The sequence below is a fragment of the Plecotus auritus genome (assembly GCF_963455305.1).
Source record: "Plecotus auritus genome assembly, chromosome: 13".
NCBI lineage: Eukaryota > Metazoa > Chordata > Mammalia > Chiroptera > Vespertilionidae > Plecotus > Plecotus auritus.
In genome coordinates, this window is record NC_137779.1 from 26,759,139 (window position 1) to 26,779,153 (window position 20,015).

The window sequence follows — 20,015 nt, forward strand, 5'->3', positions numbered from 1 at the left end:
CCTTGGCTTCGCCCGTCGCACAGGGCGTGGGGCGAGGGTCTGGACCAGGAGGGACTTACCCCCACCAAGTGCCGGGCGAAGGATGTCTCTCTGATGAGATCCCCGGCGTGGAAGTGTACAAGCACGTGCGCGAGCAAGCGGCACAGTGAAAGCCCTTGTCTCTGGGAGAGCCAGACTCCATGGAGACCCTGAGTTACAGTCCCGCATCTCCACTAACCTTTGCGTGATTAAGGTCAGGTATCCGGGTCTGTCTCTCCTTAATGAGGAAGGTCCGACAACTAAGGCATGATGGGAGGACTCAAGAAATAATCGAGATAAAGTGTCAACACCGGGCCTAAGGCGTACCAAGTGGTAATCAGATGTCAAGACCTCTCAAGTAGGTTTGTTTACTGGCTAAAAAACACGGGCTCTTGAGAAGGGAAATCTCGGTTCAAGTATTGCCTCCACCTGTTGGTTCAAGTATTGCCTCCACCTGTTACAAACTGGGGACCTGGAATAGGACACTTGACTGAGCCAGAGAGCCTTGATTTCTAAATCTGCGAAGTGGGGAGTGGCAGTCCAATCTCAGGAGCTTTCAGAAGATGATGCGTGTATGCTCCTGAGCACCATGCCTGGCACACACCAGGCTCTCCAAGCTTCCCTGTATAGCTCCGCCCCGTCCTTCCAAGACTCCTAAAAGGTTAATGAAAAGGCTTGGCTCCCAAACCCTGTGGTATAATTAGCTGGGAGCGGTTAACTCAACCTGGGAGCTGGAAGGTCTGTTACTTCCCTCATCTTTGCTTTGCATTCTCTGCCCCAAACGTCTCTGAAGACCCTAAACTGGGCAGAAAACAAAAACAGAAGCAGAGAATGTTTTCCCTAGTAGAAAAAAAAAAATGTTTCCAAGGGTCTCTTGGAGTTTATAAATGGTTGAATTTATTAGTCTGGTCTTTTCCAGATACAAGTGACAAAAAAAAGAAAAAGAAAAAGAAAAAAAGAACCTCAACCTGAAGTAAAACAAAGGACAAGTATTAAAAAGTCCTGGGGTGGGCCCTGGCCGGTTTGGCTCAGTGGAGAGAGCATCGGCCTGCAGACTGAGGGGTCCCGGGGTTCGATTCCGGTCAAGGGCATGTGCCTTGGTTGCGGGCACATCCCCGGTGGGGAGTGTGCAGGAGGCAGCTGATCGATGTTTCTCTCTCATCGATGTTTCTAGCTCTCTATCCCTCTCCCTTCCTCTCTGTAAAAAATCAATAAAATATATTAAAAAAAAAAAAAAGTCCTGGGGTGGTACCTCATTACGGGCATAGCTAGATCCAGGTGCTCAAACTGTAACCTGTCTTTCTCCAATCTCAGCTCCGCTTCCCTCTCTGATGGCTTCATTCTCATACAGTTCTCTTCCCGTAATATCCCATGCAGCTCATATTGGACCAGGAAAGCAGGAGTTGATCCCCAAAAGTTCCCTCCAGAGTCTCGGGGTTGACTCTTGAGGTTGGTACTCTTGTTGCACCCATTTTGAAGTAACTTGCCTAACGCCGAAGTCAGAAAGGGCAGAACGCTCAGATTAGCACAATATTGCTCCCACCACCGGTGTCCTCATACACGTGCTTCATTCCCATTTGCTCAGTTTTCAAAGTCCTGTGATCATCTCTAGCTGGGTGGCCAGTGGAAAGAGCTGTACCAGGGAAGGAGCCTCCTTCAGCTTCTATAGTGGGGGTCAGGCAGGCAGACACTTAGCCTTAACATCTCCCTCGCCCCCCACCCCATGATTTCATGGGGTAGAGGGATCCCCCAAAAAAGTAAGAGTTGGACAAGTCGCCTTACATAGGGCCCCTTTGGTCATTACTGGGTCAACAGGACACACTCACAGGCCTTATCTGCATTTCTAGACAGGAAAGAATGAACTGCTATGCCTTCGTCTTCTCAATCCCCTAGACCAGTGGTCGGCAAACTCATTAGTCCACAGAGCCAAATATCAACAGTACAACGATTGAAATTTCTTTAGAGAGCCAAATTTTTTAAACTTAAACTTCTTCTAACACCACTTCTTCAAAATAGACTCGCCCAGGCCGTGGTATTTTGTGGAAGGGCCACACTCAAGGGGCCAAAGAGCCCCATGTGGCTCGCGAGGCGCGGTTTGCCGACCACTGCCCCATGCTGTGCATGTCTGCTGCAGAAATATTAATGCTTGGTTACAGGACTGTGCTGGGTATTACACATAATAAAGTTGATGGGCCATGTCCCCTTCCTAAAATCAGGAAAATAATGAATTTTACAAATTATCTGGCCCCAAGGTTTCAGGGACTGTGGCCCTCTATTTTTATTTATTGCTAATCCCCACCTGAGGATATTTTTCCCATTGCTTTACTGAGAGTGGGAGGGAGGGGGGAAAGGCGGGGAAGAGAGAGAGAGAAACATTGATGTTAGAGACACATCAAGTGGTTGCCTCCGACGCTTAACCAGGGCCTTTTTTTATTATTATTGTGGTAAAATACACATAACATTTAACATCTTAACCATTTTTTAAGTATACAGCTGAGTGGGATTAAGTATTCACATTGTTGTACAATCATTACCACCATCCATCTCCAGAACTCTTTTCATCTTGCAAAAGAGAAACTCTATAATCCATTAAACAATAACTGCCCCCTCCTCACTGCCCTTCCCCCGGCTCCTGGCAACCACTATTCTAATTTCTGTCTCTGTGAGTTTGACTCCTCTAGGTACCGCATCTAAGTGGAATCATATACTATTTGGCTTATTTCCCTGAGCATAACTGTGGACCTGCATCTTTATTATAGAGGGCGAGGATGAGAATTTAAAATAGGCCCGTGGAAAAATAAAAAAATTAAAATCAAATAGGCCCGTGGTATTTGCACCAGGCTACCCACTGCCTCAGGAGGACTGTGGCAGCCAGTCACTCTCTGCACACCCCACCCCAACCTCGCAATGCGCCTCTCCCTGCAACTGTCTAAAGAGCCTTTAGAATTTGCATGCATCTCACCTAGGCTGAGACCAAGGACATTTCCTGAGAAACCTGGCTGGTGACAGCCAAGGTAGAGTTCCAGATAAAAAGCACATGATTTCAAACACCCACGCAAACAGGCCTGCACCTCAAGAGCTGACCATAAAGCCGAAGCACACAGCCCAGGCTCCATTAGGTTTTTAATTGTGGACTGATGCCTCTGGCAAAGCAGCTGTTCCCATAATTAAAGCACAAAGTCTAAAAACAAACAAACAAACAAAAACAAATATAAAGAAAAGAGCAGCAGGGTTCAGGAAGGTACTTTTCTTTCACAGTCAGCCAGTGTTCAGGAGACGGCAGCACAGACAGCCAGGCGCTTTGCGGTGCCAGCATCCTCCTGCTCCCCTTCAAGGAGCCGCTTTCGACTCGTAGAAGGCTGGGGAAAAAAGGAAAAGGGAGAAATGTTCAAAGACCACTGGCTTTTTAAAGATGATCAAAGTTTCCCACTCTGCTCCCAGTAAATTTGGAGACTTCCACGTGAAACTTCTAGTACCAACAATGACTGGTTTTCCTCACTGACATCTGAATCCCCATCACATTCCACCGGACTCGGACATGCTCATCAAAATGACATTTCTCTCCCTGTGACTTTCCGGTCACTCAATGATTTATATATTTTTTTAAAATATATTTTTATTGATTTCAGAGAGTAAGGGGAAGGAAAAAGTAAGAGAGATAGAAACATCAATGATGAGAATCATTGCTCGGCTGCTCCTGCACGCCCCCTACTGGGGATGGAGCCCACAACCCCAGCACATGCCCTCACCAGGAATCCAACTGTGACCTCCTGGTACATGGGTCAATGCTCAATCAATAAGCCACAAGGGCTGGGCTCAATGATATATATTGACAGTAAGCAGCATTCACAGCCTCCTCGTGGTCATCTCCTAAATCATGAAATTTAAAGAGACGACGATTCCTTTCACTGGGAGCCCCAAATCTTGCTCTTTTGTGGAAAGACAAGTCTTTTTTGTGTCTTTGTTTTCCAGTTTATAGAACTGCAAGGGGAGAGTGGGAAGAGGAGTGCTATCAGTCATCAAAAGAAGGTGAGGCGCCCTGACTAGTTTGGCTCAGTGGATAGAGCATCGGCCTGCGGACTGAAGGGTCCCGGGTTCGATTCTGGTCAAGGGCATGTACCTTGGTTGCGGGCATATCCCCAGTAGGGGGTGTGCAGGAGGCAGCTGGTCAATGTTTCTCTCTCATCGATGTTTCTAACTATCCCTCTCCCTTCCTCTCTGTAAAAAATCAATAATATATATTTAAAAAAAAAAAAAGGTGGGGCAGGAATGAACAGATATTAACTTACCCTTACAAAGAACAATGGAGGGATAAAATTATAATCACTAAATCACCAACCACTCACCCACATTTTTAAATTTTCAACTAATTTCTATTTGAGCCTCAAAGTCTTTTCATCTTGCCTTGCAGGAGACTTCTTCAATGACAGTCCCAAGCTGTGCTTCTCTAATAAGCATACTGCTCATTATTAAATCTTCTAAGGGTGCTGGAGTAGAGCAAGCTGAAACAAAGTATCTACTGCATCATTCCTGTGTGTGTGTGTGTGTGTGTGTGTGTGTGTGTGTGTGTGTGTAAAGCAATTTTTATTAGACTATTCAAACTCATCATACTTGCCCACTGGCTCTTTCAACTTAGCCTGCATTTAAAGACCATCATCTGGAATACCTGGGCTGGGAACTGGGGTAGAGCCGTTGACTTATTTTCTTCAAAAAGCAAATTTTGAAATTTTGTCTTCATGTCCTCATCCTGTAAAGAAATGGAAAACATAAGCAGCCTATGTTTGAGGGAAAGCTCCTAGGAGGATGGGGCTAGCAAGCCCCTGGAAACAGAGAAGTGGGCAAAGACGCCGGGTCTATCAGTTGAGTGGCGTGCCCTTGCTGAAGCTCTGGGAGGGAGAGGACCCCGTGCCTTCCCCGAGTAGTCTAATCAGCAGGCAGCGCTCAATCAACACTGGCTGAATCAAAACCACATGCTTAAGAGCTCTTGGCGGGTCAGAGAGAACCACAGACCTAAGCAGTCAAAAGACTTTCAGAACCAACATCCCAGATCCTGACTGAGATGGCAAGCGGGAGGCCAGAGGCTGGGGCTGACTCCATGCAGCTGCTAAGTCTTTCCAGGAGGTCGCCCCCCCTCTCCCTGCCAACATGCGGCCAGTTCCTGGGGCCATTCTGACAAACCCACCCAGCAAGTGCTGTACAAATCGCCAGGAGGACTTCAAGCCCACAATATCCAGAGCCTGGGTCTAATGAGAAAGGAAAACCCTAGCTGGTTTGGCTCAGTGGCTAGAGGGTCGACCTATGAACCAGGAGGTCACGGTTGGATTCCCGGTCAGGGCACAGGCCCGGGTTGCCGGCTCAGTCCCCAGCGTGGGGCATGCGGGAGGCAGCTGATCAATGAGTCTCTCTCATCAATGATGTTTCTATCTCTCTCTCTCCCCCTCCCTTCCTCTCTGAAATCAATATTATATATTAAAATGTAAAAATTAAATTTTTAAAAACACCTAACTGCATGAAGAAATGAAGCCACACTAGAATGGTCCCCAGATGGCAGCTCTTCAGTGCAGCCAAACAGAGCTGACCTCAAGCCTCCTTAGGCCTGTTGTTTAAAACAAGTCATCCATTAGCAATAATATGTAAAAAGAACTCTTTACCTTAACACAGCACAGGCAGTAATGTGTATCTGCAAGTGCCCTTTCTTTGAAATGTCCACATCTATTCAAAAATACAAACTGTAGCCTTAACCGGTTTGGCTCAGTGGATAGAGCATCAGCCTGCAGACTCAAGGGTCCCAGGTTCGATCCCGGTCAAGGGCATGTACCTTGGTTGCGGGCACATCTCCAGGAGGGGGTATGAAGGAGGCAGCTAATCGATGTTTCTAACTCTCTATCCCTCTCCCTTCCTCTCTGTAAAAAAATCAATACAACATATTTTTTTTAAAAATACGAACTGTAAGGTGCCTCAGAGGCAAGCAGGAAGGAATCCTCTATTTCAGGAAGTGAGGCAAAAAGTGGATCTAAGGGCCGAAACCGGTTTGGCTCAGTGGATAGAGCGTCAGCCTGCGGACTGAAGGGTCCCGGGTTCGATTCCGGTCAAGGGCATGTACCTTGGTTGCGGGCACATCCTCAGTGGGAGGTGTGCAGGAGGCAGCTGATCGATGTTTCTCTCTCATCGATGTTTCTAGCTCTCTATCCCTCTCCCTTCCTCTCTGTGAAATATCAATAAAATACATTTAAAAAAAAAAAAAAAAAAGTGGATCTAAGGGATGCTCCCCAAACTGGATCCTCTGCTGATGACAAAACAGACCAGAACTCCTATTCCCTGTGCTCAGTCCAGTGCCAGACCCACCAGACCGCCTGGCTTCTTCAAGAACACTGCATCTTCCCAACAGAAAACCTGAACTATCACTAGCAGGTGTGGGCACTCGGCATCCTTGTCCTCATTCACTGTTCACTCCGCCTTTTGCTGCCAAAACAAAATGCAGACAAGAGGATTCAAGTGAGACCCCTGTGGTCAGGTTGAACTTCGCCTTTGCCTTGGCTGTTAATAGCACTTTTCTTTAGAGGCAAAAAAGTACAAGAAAAATAGGCTGTTCTTGTTCATAAATCCCGGGGAGATGCAAACCCTGCTGTTCCCGGGCCTAACTAGGCAGCTCCATTTTTTTTTTTTTTTTTTTTCAAGACGTAACACAGCTCCTCCACTTCCACATCCAGCCCCCAAGAGTCTCCCTATAAGGGCACATGAAGGGAGCCAGAGGCATGTTTTCCCTTCTCATCAAAATTAAATCCCCACATGCAAAGGCACCCTTTGTTTCCAAACTCCTTTTCTCCAGGGCCCCCGTGGTTCCAAATCTGTGTGGTCTATTAAGTGCTAAATCATCTGACAGGTTTCTGGCGGGGGGCGGGGGGGGGTGAAGGGGAGGGCTGCTGTTGCTAGGTCAACATCCCAAACACATATATCTACTTTTCAAAAATTTCTTTTAAGGATGTGTTGCTCTCAACCTGAGCTGACCGGAGCCAAACTGTTAGGTGTGGAGGGTTGGAAGAGGAAAAGAAAGGGGACGGTCTTCCCAGAATCCCAGAATCCCAGTGCTCAGATGGATGGTTCCGTCTCCACCCCACAGGGAACAGAGAGAGACCAAAGGCAAGTTCCTAGAAAGGGGTATGGCTGTGCTGCATGGAACTGCACTTAACAGAAGACCTGACATCCATCAGAAAACCTGCCGGATGCTGTAGCTGATGCTTAAACCAAAGATGACCCCAGCAGAGCCACAAAGGACTTCCAACTCCTACAGCTGGAATGAGCTCAGCGCGTAATCTCATGGCAGCTGAACACCCAGCAGGGACGCAGAGGTAATGCACACTTGGAAGGCACAGGTGACGGTCTGCACGAAAGGCATGCTTCCTCTCCACGAACAAGCGGGGTCCTTTCTATCCAATCACTTGGGCCAGTGGTCGGCAAACTCATTAGTCAACAGAGCGGCAAACCGCGGCTCGCGAACTGGTTTGCCGACCACTGACTTGGGCTTAAGAGAGAGTTAGATTCTCCCCCCAGGGAAGCTGCCCTTCCCCTCCAACACCTGCTTCCTTGATTTAAAGTGGAAGAGGCTGGAATGCAGCCCAACCCACCTGTTTGGGGTAGAGGGTTTGAGGGAAGAGGGGGGCACAGTGAGGGATGAGATTCCGGGTTAGAACAACTCCTCCAAGGCACAAAGCGAAACTGCGGACCCCGGGGAGCCAAGCAGAACCAAGACCGGCCATAAAGTGAGCTTGTCCATCCAAGAGCCACAAATCAAGTTTAAAAAGATTGCACCAGCCCTAACCGGTTTGGCTCAATGGCTAGAGCATCAGCCTGGGGACTGAGGGGTCCTGGGTTCGATTCCGGTCAAGGGCATGTACCTTGGTTGCGGGCATATCCCCAGTGGGGGGTGTGCAGGAGGCAGCTGATCGATGTCTCTCTCTCATCGATGTTTCTAACTCTCTATCCCTCTCCCTTCCTCTCTGTGAAAAATCAATAAAATATATTAAAAAAAAAAAAAAAAAAGATTGCACCCAGACACCACACAGACACACCCACATATCTACATACCCCACACACCTAAAGCTTCATCTACAACAGCTGCAGGCAACAGACCCAAAAAGCCAACGCTGAGTTTCCAACCTCCTCCTCATCCCTCAGACACAGCTCAGGGCTGCCCAGGTATTTAATGCCACGAGGCGGCATCGCCCATACCCACCTGAAGCCACGGGTGTTTTAAAGCTTCTTCTGTCGTGAAACGTGCCTTTGGATCCACTACCAACAACTTCTTGATGAGGTCCAGAGCTAAAGCAGTAAGCCCCAGTGAGAAAGGTAAATGCACTGAATCAGCAAAATTAACAGCATGCCAGAATCACAGGCCAACATCCAGAAAGACGAGAGAGGGGCTCAGGTCATCAAGGAGTCAGCAGGTATGGTGGGCAGAGCCCCCTAACCCTCCCTCACTCTCCGTATTCATCAGAGTGCTCTGAGAACAGCAGGAATGACCATGGCTCCCTGCTCAGACATCACCACCTCTTACCTCTCTGCTCCTTCTCTCATTGCTGGATTCAAGTTCAAAGTCATGAAAGCGGAACTTACACCCAGTTCTAAGACACTCGGGATGCAAGCCCACGCTCCCTGAAATCCACAGATTGGTGGTGAGAGCTCCTCAGGCAGCGAGAGGCTCCTAGAACTGCGAGAGGCTTGGCAGACAGGCACCTTGATGGCCAGCAACAAGTGGAGGCTGGCTTGTGTATCGCAACAATATTATTCCTTCCACACTGACATTTAACACAACCAACTATGTTACAGTTACTCGTCATTTAGTTTTACTTTTCTGCTTTTTTCTTTTGAGAATTACAAAGTTGCACAGTGATATTCTTAAACACAAAGTAACTAGCTACTCTTCCATGCTTATTTAGTCAAAGGAAACCTTGTAACTAAAAAAGTCACGTGTTGCCCTAACCGGTTTGGCTCAGTGGATAGAGCGTCGGCCTGCGGACTGAGAGGTCCCGGGTTCGATTCCGGTCAAGGGCATGTACGTGGGTTGCGGGCACATCCCCAGTAGGGGGTGTGCAGGAAGCAGCTGATTGATGTTTCTCTCTCATCGATGTTTCTAACTCTCTATCCCTCTCCCTTCCTCTCTGTAAAAAAACCAATAAAAAATATATTTTAAAAAAATAATAATAAAAAAGTCACATGTTATTTTGCACACTTACGTCGGTACCCGGCACTTGTGTATGTTGTACTTAACCCTTACAAAAACCCTTTAAGGTAGGGGTTTATTGTGTCCCCTTTACAAATAAATAAAGTGGAGACTCAGAGAGTTGTAGCCATTTGCCTAAGGTCACACAGCTAGGAGGAGCAGACCCAGGACCTCAGTCTAGAGCTTCCTGGCTTTGGAGCCTGCGCTCTTAATACCTTCCGTTGCCTCTCAAATGGTACAAAACAACAGGAAGTAAGAACAGAATTGACAGCAGAGGAAAACATAATGGAATTCGAAAAGAAACTCTCCCACCACAGCGCACACAAACACACAAACACACACACACACACACACACACACACACACACACTTAAGCAAACCTTAAATTCTTAACCCTTTGGTGTCCATACCCTGCTCTGAGACCTCTGCCCAGACTTCAGGAATGAAGTTGTATTTCCCGCTGGTGATTTGATCCTTCAGTGGTACTTGAGTCTTCTGTTCAGAGAAAGGTGGATACCCACTAAGGCTGCATTTTGGTAGAGAGAGAAAGGAAAAGAAATCACGTGGTATTCTCAGGGGCATTCGGATATATAGACTTCTTTCTTTTTCCCCCCAGCATAATGAAAAATTCGATTGTTCTATAAATCAATGGTTAAAAAAAAAAAAAAGTGACCTAAATGAAACACAAGCCCTCTACCTGGACATGTTTCTGATTTCACCTAATTGACTCCAACCAGACTCTGAAGCCATGGTTTCTTACCAAATAAAAAGAATAACTCCTAAACTCCAGCAGTCCACAGCACGGTTATATCCGGCAGTCCCAAGGGAATTAAGAACCTCAGGAGCCAAGTAAGTAGGGGTACCGCATAAGGTTTTCATGAGAGAGGTCTCCCCCAATATCTTGGACTGCCCAAAATCAGTGATCTAAAAAAATCAAAGACAAAAAGGAATCAGTTTTAATCAAAGCATAAAATGAAAAGATTAATATAGTCTACCAGTCCCCAAAGACAGGCAGGTTAGATCAGTTTCTACCCTACAGTTCATGTCTGCTGTTAATCTGGAATCTACAAATTCGAGTCTAATTGAAGGCAATTCTGAGCTTTTTCAAGTTATTTAATTTTGCTTATATTAAAATTCCTGAGCCAAGAAATCTCCAAGGCTTTATGCCAACTTATCTGTGTTCTCTGTAACCTTACAAACGGTTTATAGCTCCTATCACAGTCCTCCAGGATTCTGATTAGTTATGCATGGTTCCTCTTAGACCCTGGTTTCTCAACCTTGGCTGCGCACTCAGATATCTGAGGAACTTGGGAAAAAATGTATCTCTGGGTGCCACCTTTCGAGACCCCAGGAGCAGCCTGGACGACATGATTGTACTTATTCATTCATTCATTCCTTTATTCATTCATTCTAATCACTAAGAGATTCCAAAGCTAAGCCAGGTTTGAGCAGCACTGCCTCCGATAGAGGGAAGGAGAAGATGGGATGTATGTAATTTACCCTCCATTTAGATAGCTCTCCCTCCCTCTGAACATAAAAGTGGCTTGTACACAGTGGAGCTCAACAAATGCTCATTAGAATCTGGATTAAAACAATAAATACCACCCTAGCCGGCTTGGCTCAGTGGATAGAGCGTCAGCCTGCGGACTGAAGGGTCCCAGGTTCAATTCCCGCCAAGGGCAAATGCCTTGGTTGCGAGCTTGATCCCCCGTAGTGGGTGTACAGGAGGCAGCTGATCAATGATTCTCTCTCATCATTGATGTTTCTATCTCTCTCCTTCTCCCTTACTCTCTGAAATCAATAAAGAAATATATTTTTTTAATTAAAAAAAGACAATAAATACCACCTGATCTGTAAAAATAATTGCTAAAAGTGGAAAGATAAAATTCTCAACATTTTTATGCTCATACTGTTTACCTGACGAACCTAACAGTTTCTGAATAGAAATCTATTGGAATGGCCACATACAGAACATACATTTCTTACCTTTATCAGACAGTCCTCTTTTTGAGATGAGAGTAGAACATTCTCTGGCTTTAAATCCCGATGTATAATACCATTTTCATGAAGGTACTACACAGAAAGGGAGGCATGGTCCTTAATTTAAGGAGTATGCATGAGAGTAGAGACACACACACAGCACGTACGTCTTACATCGGGGTGAAACAGTAAGCCACGTTACTCACAAATATATTTCCCCAAATCACAGAAAAACTCCTGGGTAAAGGGGTGAGGGTTGACAAATTTGTTTTCAAGAAAGTCTTCCAAAAGTTCAGAAATGAAAAAGGCAACTTATGGCAGCAGGTGGGCAATTTACTTCACTTTTCAGGATAATAAATAACCCTTCAGGCTGGCAGCGACGTGAGGTGTCAATTTCAAAAAGAAAAATGTAAGTGGGTGACATAAAATATTTTGAAGACCATATTATACAATAAACTATAAAAGTCCCACCAAGATGATACATTTGGTTATTCCAACCCCGAGAATAATATTCTTAAAGGGACTCTGTAAAGTGCATATTGTAAGTTTGTTTAAATACCCAAAGTTAACAAATTCGTCCAAGTGAGGAATTTCTTAGTCTTCACAAACGCTATGCTCTGAAATACAGATGCTCCTTAACTTACGATGGGGTTACATCCTGATAAACCAGGGGTCCTCAAACATTTTAAACAGGGGGGCCAGTTCACATCCCTCAGACGGTTGGAGGGCCGGACTATAGTTTAAAAAAAAAAACTATGAACAAATTCCTATGCACACTGCGGGCCCAGGACGAGTCGGCTGCTAAGCAGGACAGGCAGCGGCACCCGGCGGGCCGGATAAATGTCCTCGGCGGGCCGCATGTGGCCCGCGGGCCGTAGTTTGAGGACGCCTGTTAAAAAACCCATAAGTTGAAAATATCTTAAGTCGAAATGCACTTAATGAACATAACCTACCAAACATCGAGCCTAGCCTAGCTCCCTGAAATGTGCTCCGTTGGGCAAAATCATCTCAACACCGCCTTTCCTGCACAGAGTAGGTTGTCTGCAAGGGAAGAAACCTTGGCTGAGAAGCGCCATGACCAAATCTGGTTTGAGAAAGGGTGTTCTTCAAAGCAAGCAGAATGCCACCAGCTGTTCCCCACGCAGCTCTTCCATGGAATGAGGAGAGGGCAGCCCACCTGCCTGGCCGCTGCAGGGAACGTGCTGCCTACGAAGGGAACACCTAGCACCAGCCACGGGAGCGATCGGAATGTCACAATCACCCCAACTTGCCGGCCTTGTCCTCATACCTGCTTCTCTGCCCCCAAGAAGTAAGGGGGGCCGGGCTGTGACGACTCAGTGGATTGAGCATCGTCCCATGGACCAAGAGGACCCGGGTACAATTCCCAGTCAGGGCACATGCCCTGGGTTGTGGGCTGATCCCCAGTAAAGGGGGGGCGGGGTGCAGGAGGCAGCCAATCAATGAGTCTCTCTCATCATTGATGTTTCTCTCTCTCCCTCTCCGAAATCTATAAATATGTTTTTTTGGTGTGTTTTTTTAAAGAGAGATAAGGGGAGATTCTACAAGGTTCAGGCAGAAGTAGCGATCAATGCCCCGCCACAAATACCTCCACGCTAAAGAGAAGACACGGGGACCACGTGTTTATTTCTTTAACTCCCTTTCTTACTCTCTCTTTTTATTTTTTAATAATCTTTTTTTAAAATATATTTTATTGATTTTTTACAGAGGAAGGGAGAGGAATAGAGTTAGAAGCATCGATGAGAGAGAAACATCGATCAGCTGCTTCCTGCACACCTCCTACTGGGGATGTGCCTGCAACCAAGGTACATGCCCTTGACCGGAATCGAACCCGGGACCCTTGAGTCTGCAGGCCGACGCTCTATCCACTGAGCCAAGCCAGTTAGGACTCTTACTCTCTCTTAAGCTTCACAGCAAGCGCTTTCTCATCTGAGTCAAAGAGGGGGATGTTTTTGCCAAGAACAGAACAAACAACACACACACACACACACACACACACACACACACACACACACACACACACACACACACTGTTCTCCAGGTTTTCCTCCAAGCTCCCTCACTTTCTGAGTAACTCAGAGAGTAATTCGCCGGCCAGAAAGCAGGCTGTCATAAGCCCCGTGGGCTCCTTACCTGTACAGCCAGGAGCATCTGGTAAAAATACAGTTTGCACGTCGCTTCTTTCAGGCGCCTGTTCCCTACCACCCTGTCAAACAGCTCGCCCCCTTCCATCCTGAAACACACGGGCACAGCAGGGCGTTCATGCCTGGAGGGAAACTCACTTGGGTGGACAACAATAACACAAACAAAACAAACTCCTGGAGACAAGCAAAGACTTGCCATTTTTATTCACCCTTGACTCCCGTTGTCAGGGCAATGAGGTAATAAGCTTCCTCCACAAGGAAGATGTCCCCAGTGGATACTAAGAAACAAGGAAAGATGGGAAGAGGGTGCAGTGGGCAGTGCAGACACTTGGAGGGCTTTAAAAAGTCTGACTCGGTGGATCCGAAGCAGGGCCCGGGAGTTTGCGTTTTAATCACCCTCCCAATTAGACTCTGCGACTGGCACAGAGCAGCAAGCAGGAGTAAATCATCAGGGGACTAAAGTCCAATGCCACAACTTCCCAGCTGAGGCGCTTTGGGAAAATTATGTAACCTCTCTGATTTTTTTTTTTAATATATTTTATTTTATTTTTTATTTTTTTAATATATTTTATTGATTTTTACAGAGAGGAAGGGAGAGGGATAGTTAGAAACATCGATGAGAGAGAAACATCGATCAGCTGCCTCCTGCACGCCTCCTACTGGGGATGTGCCCACAACCAAGGTACATGCCCTTGACCGGAATCGAACCTGGTACCTTTCCTTCCGCAGGCCGACGCTCTATCCACTGAGCCACACCGGCCAGGGCATAACCTCTCTGATCTTGTTTCTGCCTCTTAAACACAGAGGAGAGGAGCCCAGTTGGCGTGGCTCAGGGGTTGAGTGCTGACCTAGGAACCAGGAGGTCACGGTTTGATTCCCACTCAGGGCACATGCCCGGGTTGTGGGCTCCATGCCCAGTCTTGGGTGTGCAGGAGGCAGCCGACCAATGGTTCTCTCTCATCAAATGGGGTGTCATGATCACCCCATTTAACACCAGGAAAATGACTGTGAGAGGTCTCACAGTGGGCAGTGAGCTCATCCCCTGCAGAGTGGGATTCAGACACAGGCCTCAGATCTGGGGCCTGGGACCTCTCAGCCACCTGCCTTTGGAAACACGGAGGGCGTTCAGATCCGGTAGGAAACCCCTCGAGCACTTTGTGGGCCCCACCACCACACGCATCTGTCCCGGGTCCCCAGGACGAGAAATGCAAGCCAGCATTAGCCTTTAAATAAGCATTGAAATGGAAACAGATTAAGAAGCTTACTACTTACAATTCCAAAACAATATAAAAATCTTCGGCATCAAAAAAGTCTTTAATCTTGATGATACAAGGCTAAAGAGGGAGAAGAGGGAACGTAGTGAGAAGCTCCCAAGAGGAAAAACTACGAGAGCAGGACTCCCAGCAACTGCCCGGAGAGTCGGGGAGGCCAAGACCAGGCACTGGGCCCCGTCCTGGGACACTCTGAAGTTCACGCAGGGGAGAGGGCAGAACAGAATTAATCCGGCTCCTCAGTGAGGACTTAAAGGAACTCGCCCCCCCCACCAAGTTAGCAAGGGACTGGTTCACGTTTCCCATAAGGATGGCACCGAGGAAGGCAGGCCGGTCTCCCCGCAACCCCCTCCTCATTGCACCACAGCACAGGCTGTTGTATCGTCAATCAGCAAGCGGAACACGGGACGCCTTAACGAGCCAATGAATTAGGAGTCTTGATTAACGCCAGCGGGTCCGGAGGGAGCTGACTCCCAAGTTTCTGAGCAAAAACATGGAGGAAGCGTACCCTATTTATATGCTTCCGGTTTATTTGTCTCCCAAATATGGGGGTTCCGGACCTTCTGCAGACTTTACAAAGAGGTTTGTGTAAGTTATTTTTGCAGACAGCTTATAACCTTTAGTACATAACTAATAGGGAGTAATATCAGCCCCTTACGTCAGATGGCTAGCCTGCAAGGTCAGACAGCTAACTTTATTTTCCCTATTGTTCATTTAAGCTAAAAAGTAATGTTAATTTACAGGATAAGGGACTATTCTGTATGTCTAAAATAATAACAGAGTTGACTACATAGAACAAGGGATCATTTAAAAACAGCAGAGGATTTTAAACAGTCATTTTACAAAATAGAGATTATTATGCTTCAAGATACGCAAGGACATCTCATAACCGGGAGGAGCCTGACAAGGAGCATGAATGGAAAGCAGGTCAGGTGGGCGCCTGCCATTTTGCCAGACGGCGGGCTATTCAGCTCTGCACAAATGGAACCAACCACAGGGGAATGTTACAAGATCTGCCCATTTTCAAGGAGATACAAAATTTAAGAGATTTGCCCTCGCCGATTTGGCTCAGTGGACAGAGTGTCCGCCTGCAGACCAAAGGGTCCCGGGTTTGATTCCGATCAAGGGCACGTACCTTGGCTGCAGACTCCTTCCCAGCCCAGGCCCTGGTCAGGGCGTGTGCAGGAGGCAACCCATCGATGTGTTTCTCTCACATCGATGTTTCTCTCTGTCTTTCCCTCTCTCTTCCATTCTCTCTAAACATCAATGGGAAAATATCCTTGGTGAAGATTAAAAAATAAATAAAATGAAATTTAAGAGATTTACTATGTCTTCTGTTCAAGAACTAAATCAATATAAATATCACATAATTATTTAATCATGAAATCTTTACACAGAATTGTCCTTTCAAAAGTTCAGGGTAAAGCTCTTTCCAGCTAAATGACAACTAAACACACATATGCATGCACATGCACACACATGTACACACACGATTAAGGAACTCACGTTTCATGCTAGCTTTATTATATTGAAATGCTTTGCACTCCTCCCATATTTTGAGATTTTTTAAGAATGGGCCATATTTCACAGAAGTACTTACATGATTTAATTTTTTCAAAATTTCGATTTCTGTTTCAACATTGAGAGCTGGATCCTTTAATAAATAAAATAACATTAGAGTTTATTATTAATAATAATAACAACCAATATTTAGAAAATATTTACCGCCCTGACCGGTTTGGCTCAGTGGATAGAGCATCGACCTGCGGACTCAAGGGTCCCAGGTTCGATTCCGGTCAAGGGCATGTACCTTGGTTGTGGGCACATACCCAGTAGGGAGTGTGCAGGAGGCAGCTGATGGATGTTTCTCTCTCATCGATGTTTCTAACTCTCTATCCCTCTCCCTTCCTCTCTGTAAAAACTCAATAAAATATATTTTTTTAAAAAAGAAAATGTTTACAGTTAAACTTAGTGGAGTAACAGCTTCCTGAGTTCCAAACCCATCTCTACTCATACAGAGCAATCAAGGCCTATAGATCAATCATTTAAACAACTCACTTAAAATCACTCTATACTACTGCCAGAACGGGTGTGGCTCAGTGGATAAAGCGTCGGCCTGCGGACTGAAGGGTCCCGGGTTCAATTCCGGTCAAGGGCATGTACCTTGGTTGCGGGCACATCCCCAGTAGGGGGCGTGCAAGAGGCAGCTGATCGATGTTTCTCTCTCATTGATGTTTCTAACTCTCTATCCCTCTCCCTTCCTCTCTGTAAAAAAATCAATAAAATATATTTTAAAAAAAAAATCACTCTCTACTAGTAAAGTGCATGGCAAATAGGAAGCATTCACTAAATGACCAGGCTTTATCCTAAGCTCTTTATTTAAAAGGATAATGTCACATAAGCCACATAATCCCCAAGCGAACTGGTTTCCATAATTATCCCCATTTTACAGATGGAGCAACTGAGGCTTAGAGAAAGGAAGCCAACTGCTCCAGTTCCCACAGCCAAAAACAAGTATTTCCACTGTTCTCAATGCTTACCTGGTAAATTCTGCTTGTCTCATGAGCTGTGGGATTGTTTGCAGTCATAAAAATTATAAAACAAAACCGCTGACAAAAAGGTTATTTTATTAAACTCTATGAAGAAACTATCAAGTCAAATACCTCATAATACAACAGACACAGGTTTCAATTTCCACTGCAGGCTGACATATTTATTGAGACTTTTAACTGGAGGAAGGTTCAGGATCCTGAAGTTGTTCTCCATTACAATTCCAAAAGGATGAATCAAATTACTCAACCTCACGGGTTACACCCTCCACAGGCGCAGAGGATATAGAATTACATATTTATGTAAAATGGACTTCAGCTAAGAAACCCAGATGTTTAATTTTAAAAGCCTGCCCCTTCCTGTAAGCCGTTAAACTCATTACCAAGTCAGGGTGTGCTCTGATGACAGAGAGGTCTGAAAGAGTTCACAATGATTTGAAAGATGAAATTAAGAACTAAAATTTTGCTGCAAGTCATTAAGAATCTGGTAGGTATTTTCTTCCACAAATGGGCAACAAATCCAGAATCACAGGGGGAAAGCTCTATAACAAAGTGAACACAGAAAGGAAATTCCTCTTGCTATGTGAGAATGGCATTGTGGGGGGGAGGGGGGGAGCGGGAATTGATCTTTAAAGAATGTTAAAGTATAATAGCCAGAAACAGCTGGCCACAGAGGAAACGTGATTACAGATCACATTTTACATTACTTTGTGGAATCATGTGTTGAAAGACGAATACATTTGGCCATTTCACTCAAGCAGTAAAAGTGTATCCCATAAAATGAAGGGCTAGTATAGAAAGAGACTATGAAAATAATTAAGATTTTTAAAAAATCTGTAAACGCAAAAATACTCATTGCCACATTGACTGGGAAGAGCAAAGAATTAGAAATTTATCTAAACGACCAACCGGAGAAATGGTTGAATACATTATGATAAAGTCGATGAAATAGAGACTTGACCATCAAAAAGGATATGTTAGGGAAAAGTTTATGTCTTAATGCTTGTATGGAAAAGCAGGATAGAAAATTGTATATACAATGTGATTTCAACCATCTGAAAACACGAATTCACATGAACAAAGACTAGAAAGGAAAAAGAAAACTGAAAACAGCTGTGGAGTTACAGTGGTGGGGATATGGCTGGATTTTCCCCCCCTAATTTCCTTTCATTTATTGTAAAAACAGTCTTGTGACAACTTAGAAGGAGAAGAAAAAAAAAAAATCAACTTCCTGCTAGTACATTATGTACAACCAAATATCTTTTGGAACCAAATTACAAGTTTCTAGAGTAGTTGAATACACTCAAAAATGTTCAATGTTCTTTCATGCCAGTTCACACATCTGAGCCGTAAATTCTTCCTGACATGGAAAATGACCATCCCAAAATTACTCTGGGAAATTAAGAACGCTCACGAACAGCGGCGTAGCCACACACAGGTACTTACGACTTCCTTCTCAGAGCCAATAGCAAACTTCCTTTTGCTGATGATCTTTACGGCTACCTTCTTACACGTTTTCCTCTCAAAAGCTAGCTTCACCTCCCCACAGGCACCGCTGCAAGGAAACACACAGAGAGTGATTGGCAGACTCTGTTTTTAATCAGGAGACCCACCCCGCCCAAGTTGGCCTCGACTATTACAAGATAAAGGCGGTGCGGTGCTTGCTTCGGCAGCACATACGCTAAAAAATCGAACACGAGAGAACGTTAGAATGGGCCCTGCACAAGATCGCTCCCTCTCTCTCGCACTCTTTCTTTCTCTTTTTCTGTTTCTCTCTCCCTCTCTCTCTCTCCCTCTCTCTTTCTCGAACGAGCGTGCGCACGCAGTGAATACACAATCCTTCCATTGTCCCTGTTTATCGAGGACACGTGAAACCTCCCCAACCTAGCGTGTCAAGGGCATAGGTAAATGTGGACCATCCAACAGCACCAGGTCAGCTCCAAATCCCACTTTTTTGGAGCAGAGACAGGCGTGTCGTACTGTCACTTCAGACGGTAAACGTCTACTAAAGACACTAACAACAAACCGGAGAGAAATGACTTATCTCAGAGATCAAACAGCAAACAAAAAAAGACTCAAAAATGAGGGCCTGCCCTAACCAGTTTGGCTCAGTGGATAGAGCGTCGGCCTGCGATTCCGGTCAAGGGCATGTACCTTGGTTGCGGGCACATACCCAGTAGGGGGTGTGCAGGAGGCAGCTGATCAATGTTTCTCTCTCATCGATGTTTCTAACTCTCTATCCCTCTCTCTTCCTCTCTGTAAAAAAATCAATAAAATATATTAAAAAAAAAAAAAAATGAGGGCCTGAGCAAGTTACAGCAAACAACGTCTGCAAATTACTTTCATCAATGCCATTTCTTGATTTTTGTCTTCAAAGAAAGCGCATAAGCAGCTGATGCCATGAACTGCACCCTAAATAAAATCACAATACCTACGAAACCAAAAGTATTATAACCTGCTTGCAAAGACTGGCAATTAATTGGGATACTAGAATAGAGGAGAAAACGCTAACCTAGGATGCCACTTTTCCATGACATCTTTTTTATTGTACATTGTACATATACATACTAGAGGCCCGGTGCACGGCTCCGGTGGGTCCCTCAGCCTGGTCTGCGGGGAACGGCCAAAACCGGCTCTCTGACATCCCCCGAGGGGTCCTGGATTGCGAGAGGGCGCAGGCCAGGCGGAGGGACCCATCCGGTGCACAGATCGGGGCCAGGGAGGACTCGCAGGAGGGCTCCAGGGCGTGTCTGGTCCGTCTCGCCCAGTCCAGATCGTCTCGCCCAGTCCAGATCGGGCGGATCCCAGCAGCAAG

At 45.8% G+C, this 20,015-nt stretch overlaps 1 protein-coding gene across 1 annotated transcript in view; it reads right to left on the reverse strand.

The window, feature by feature from the left end:
* Positions 1-2,420: 2,420 nt before the first annotated feature.
* CHEK2 (checkpoint kinase 2) overlaps positions 2,421-20,015 on the reverse strand; it is a 33,116-nt gene continuing 15,521 nt past the window's right edge. Inside the window, exons 6-15 of the mRNA XM_080649650.1 lie at positions 18,647-18,755; positions 16,252-16,305; positions 14,653-14,714; positions 13,370-13,469; positions 11,225-11,311; positions 9,999-10,162; positions 9,649-9,764; positions 8,252-8,337; positions 4,685-4,765; positions 2,421-3,377 (exon numbers count right to left, since the gene is read on the reverse strand). Coding sequence (XP_080505776.1) covers positions 3,288-3,377; positions 4,685-4,765; positions 8,252-8,337; positions 9,649-9,764; positions 9,999-10,162; positions 11,225-11,311; positions 13,370-13,469; positions 14,653-14,714; positions 16,252-16,305; positions 18,647-18,755 — 949 coding nt within the window. The 3' untranslated portion in view covers positions 2,421-3,287. The remainder of the gene's footprint in view (positions 3,378-4,684; positions 4,766-8,251; positions 8,338-9,648; positions 9,765-9,998; positions 10,163-11,224; positions 11,312-13,369; positions 13,470-14,652; positions 14,715-16,251; positions 16,306-18,646; positions 18,756-20,015) is intronic.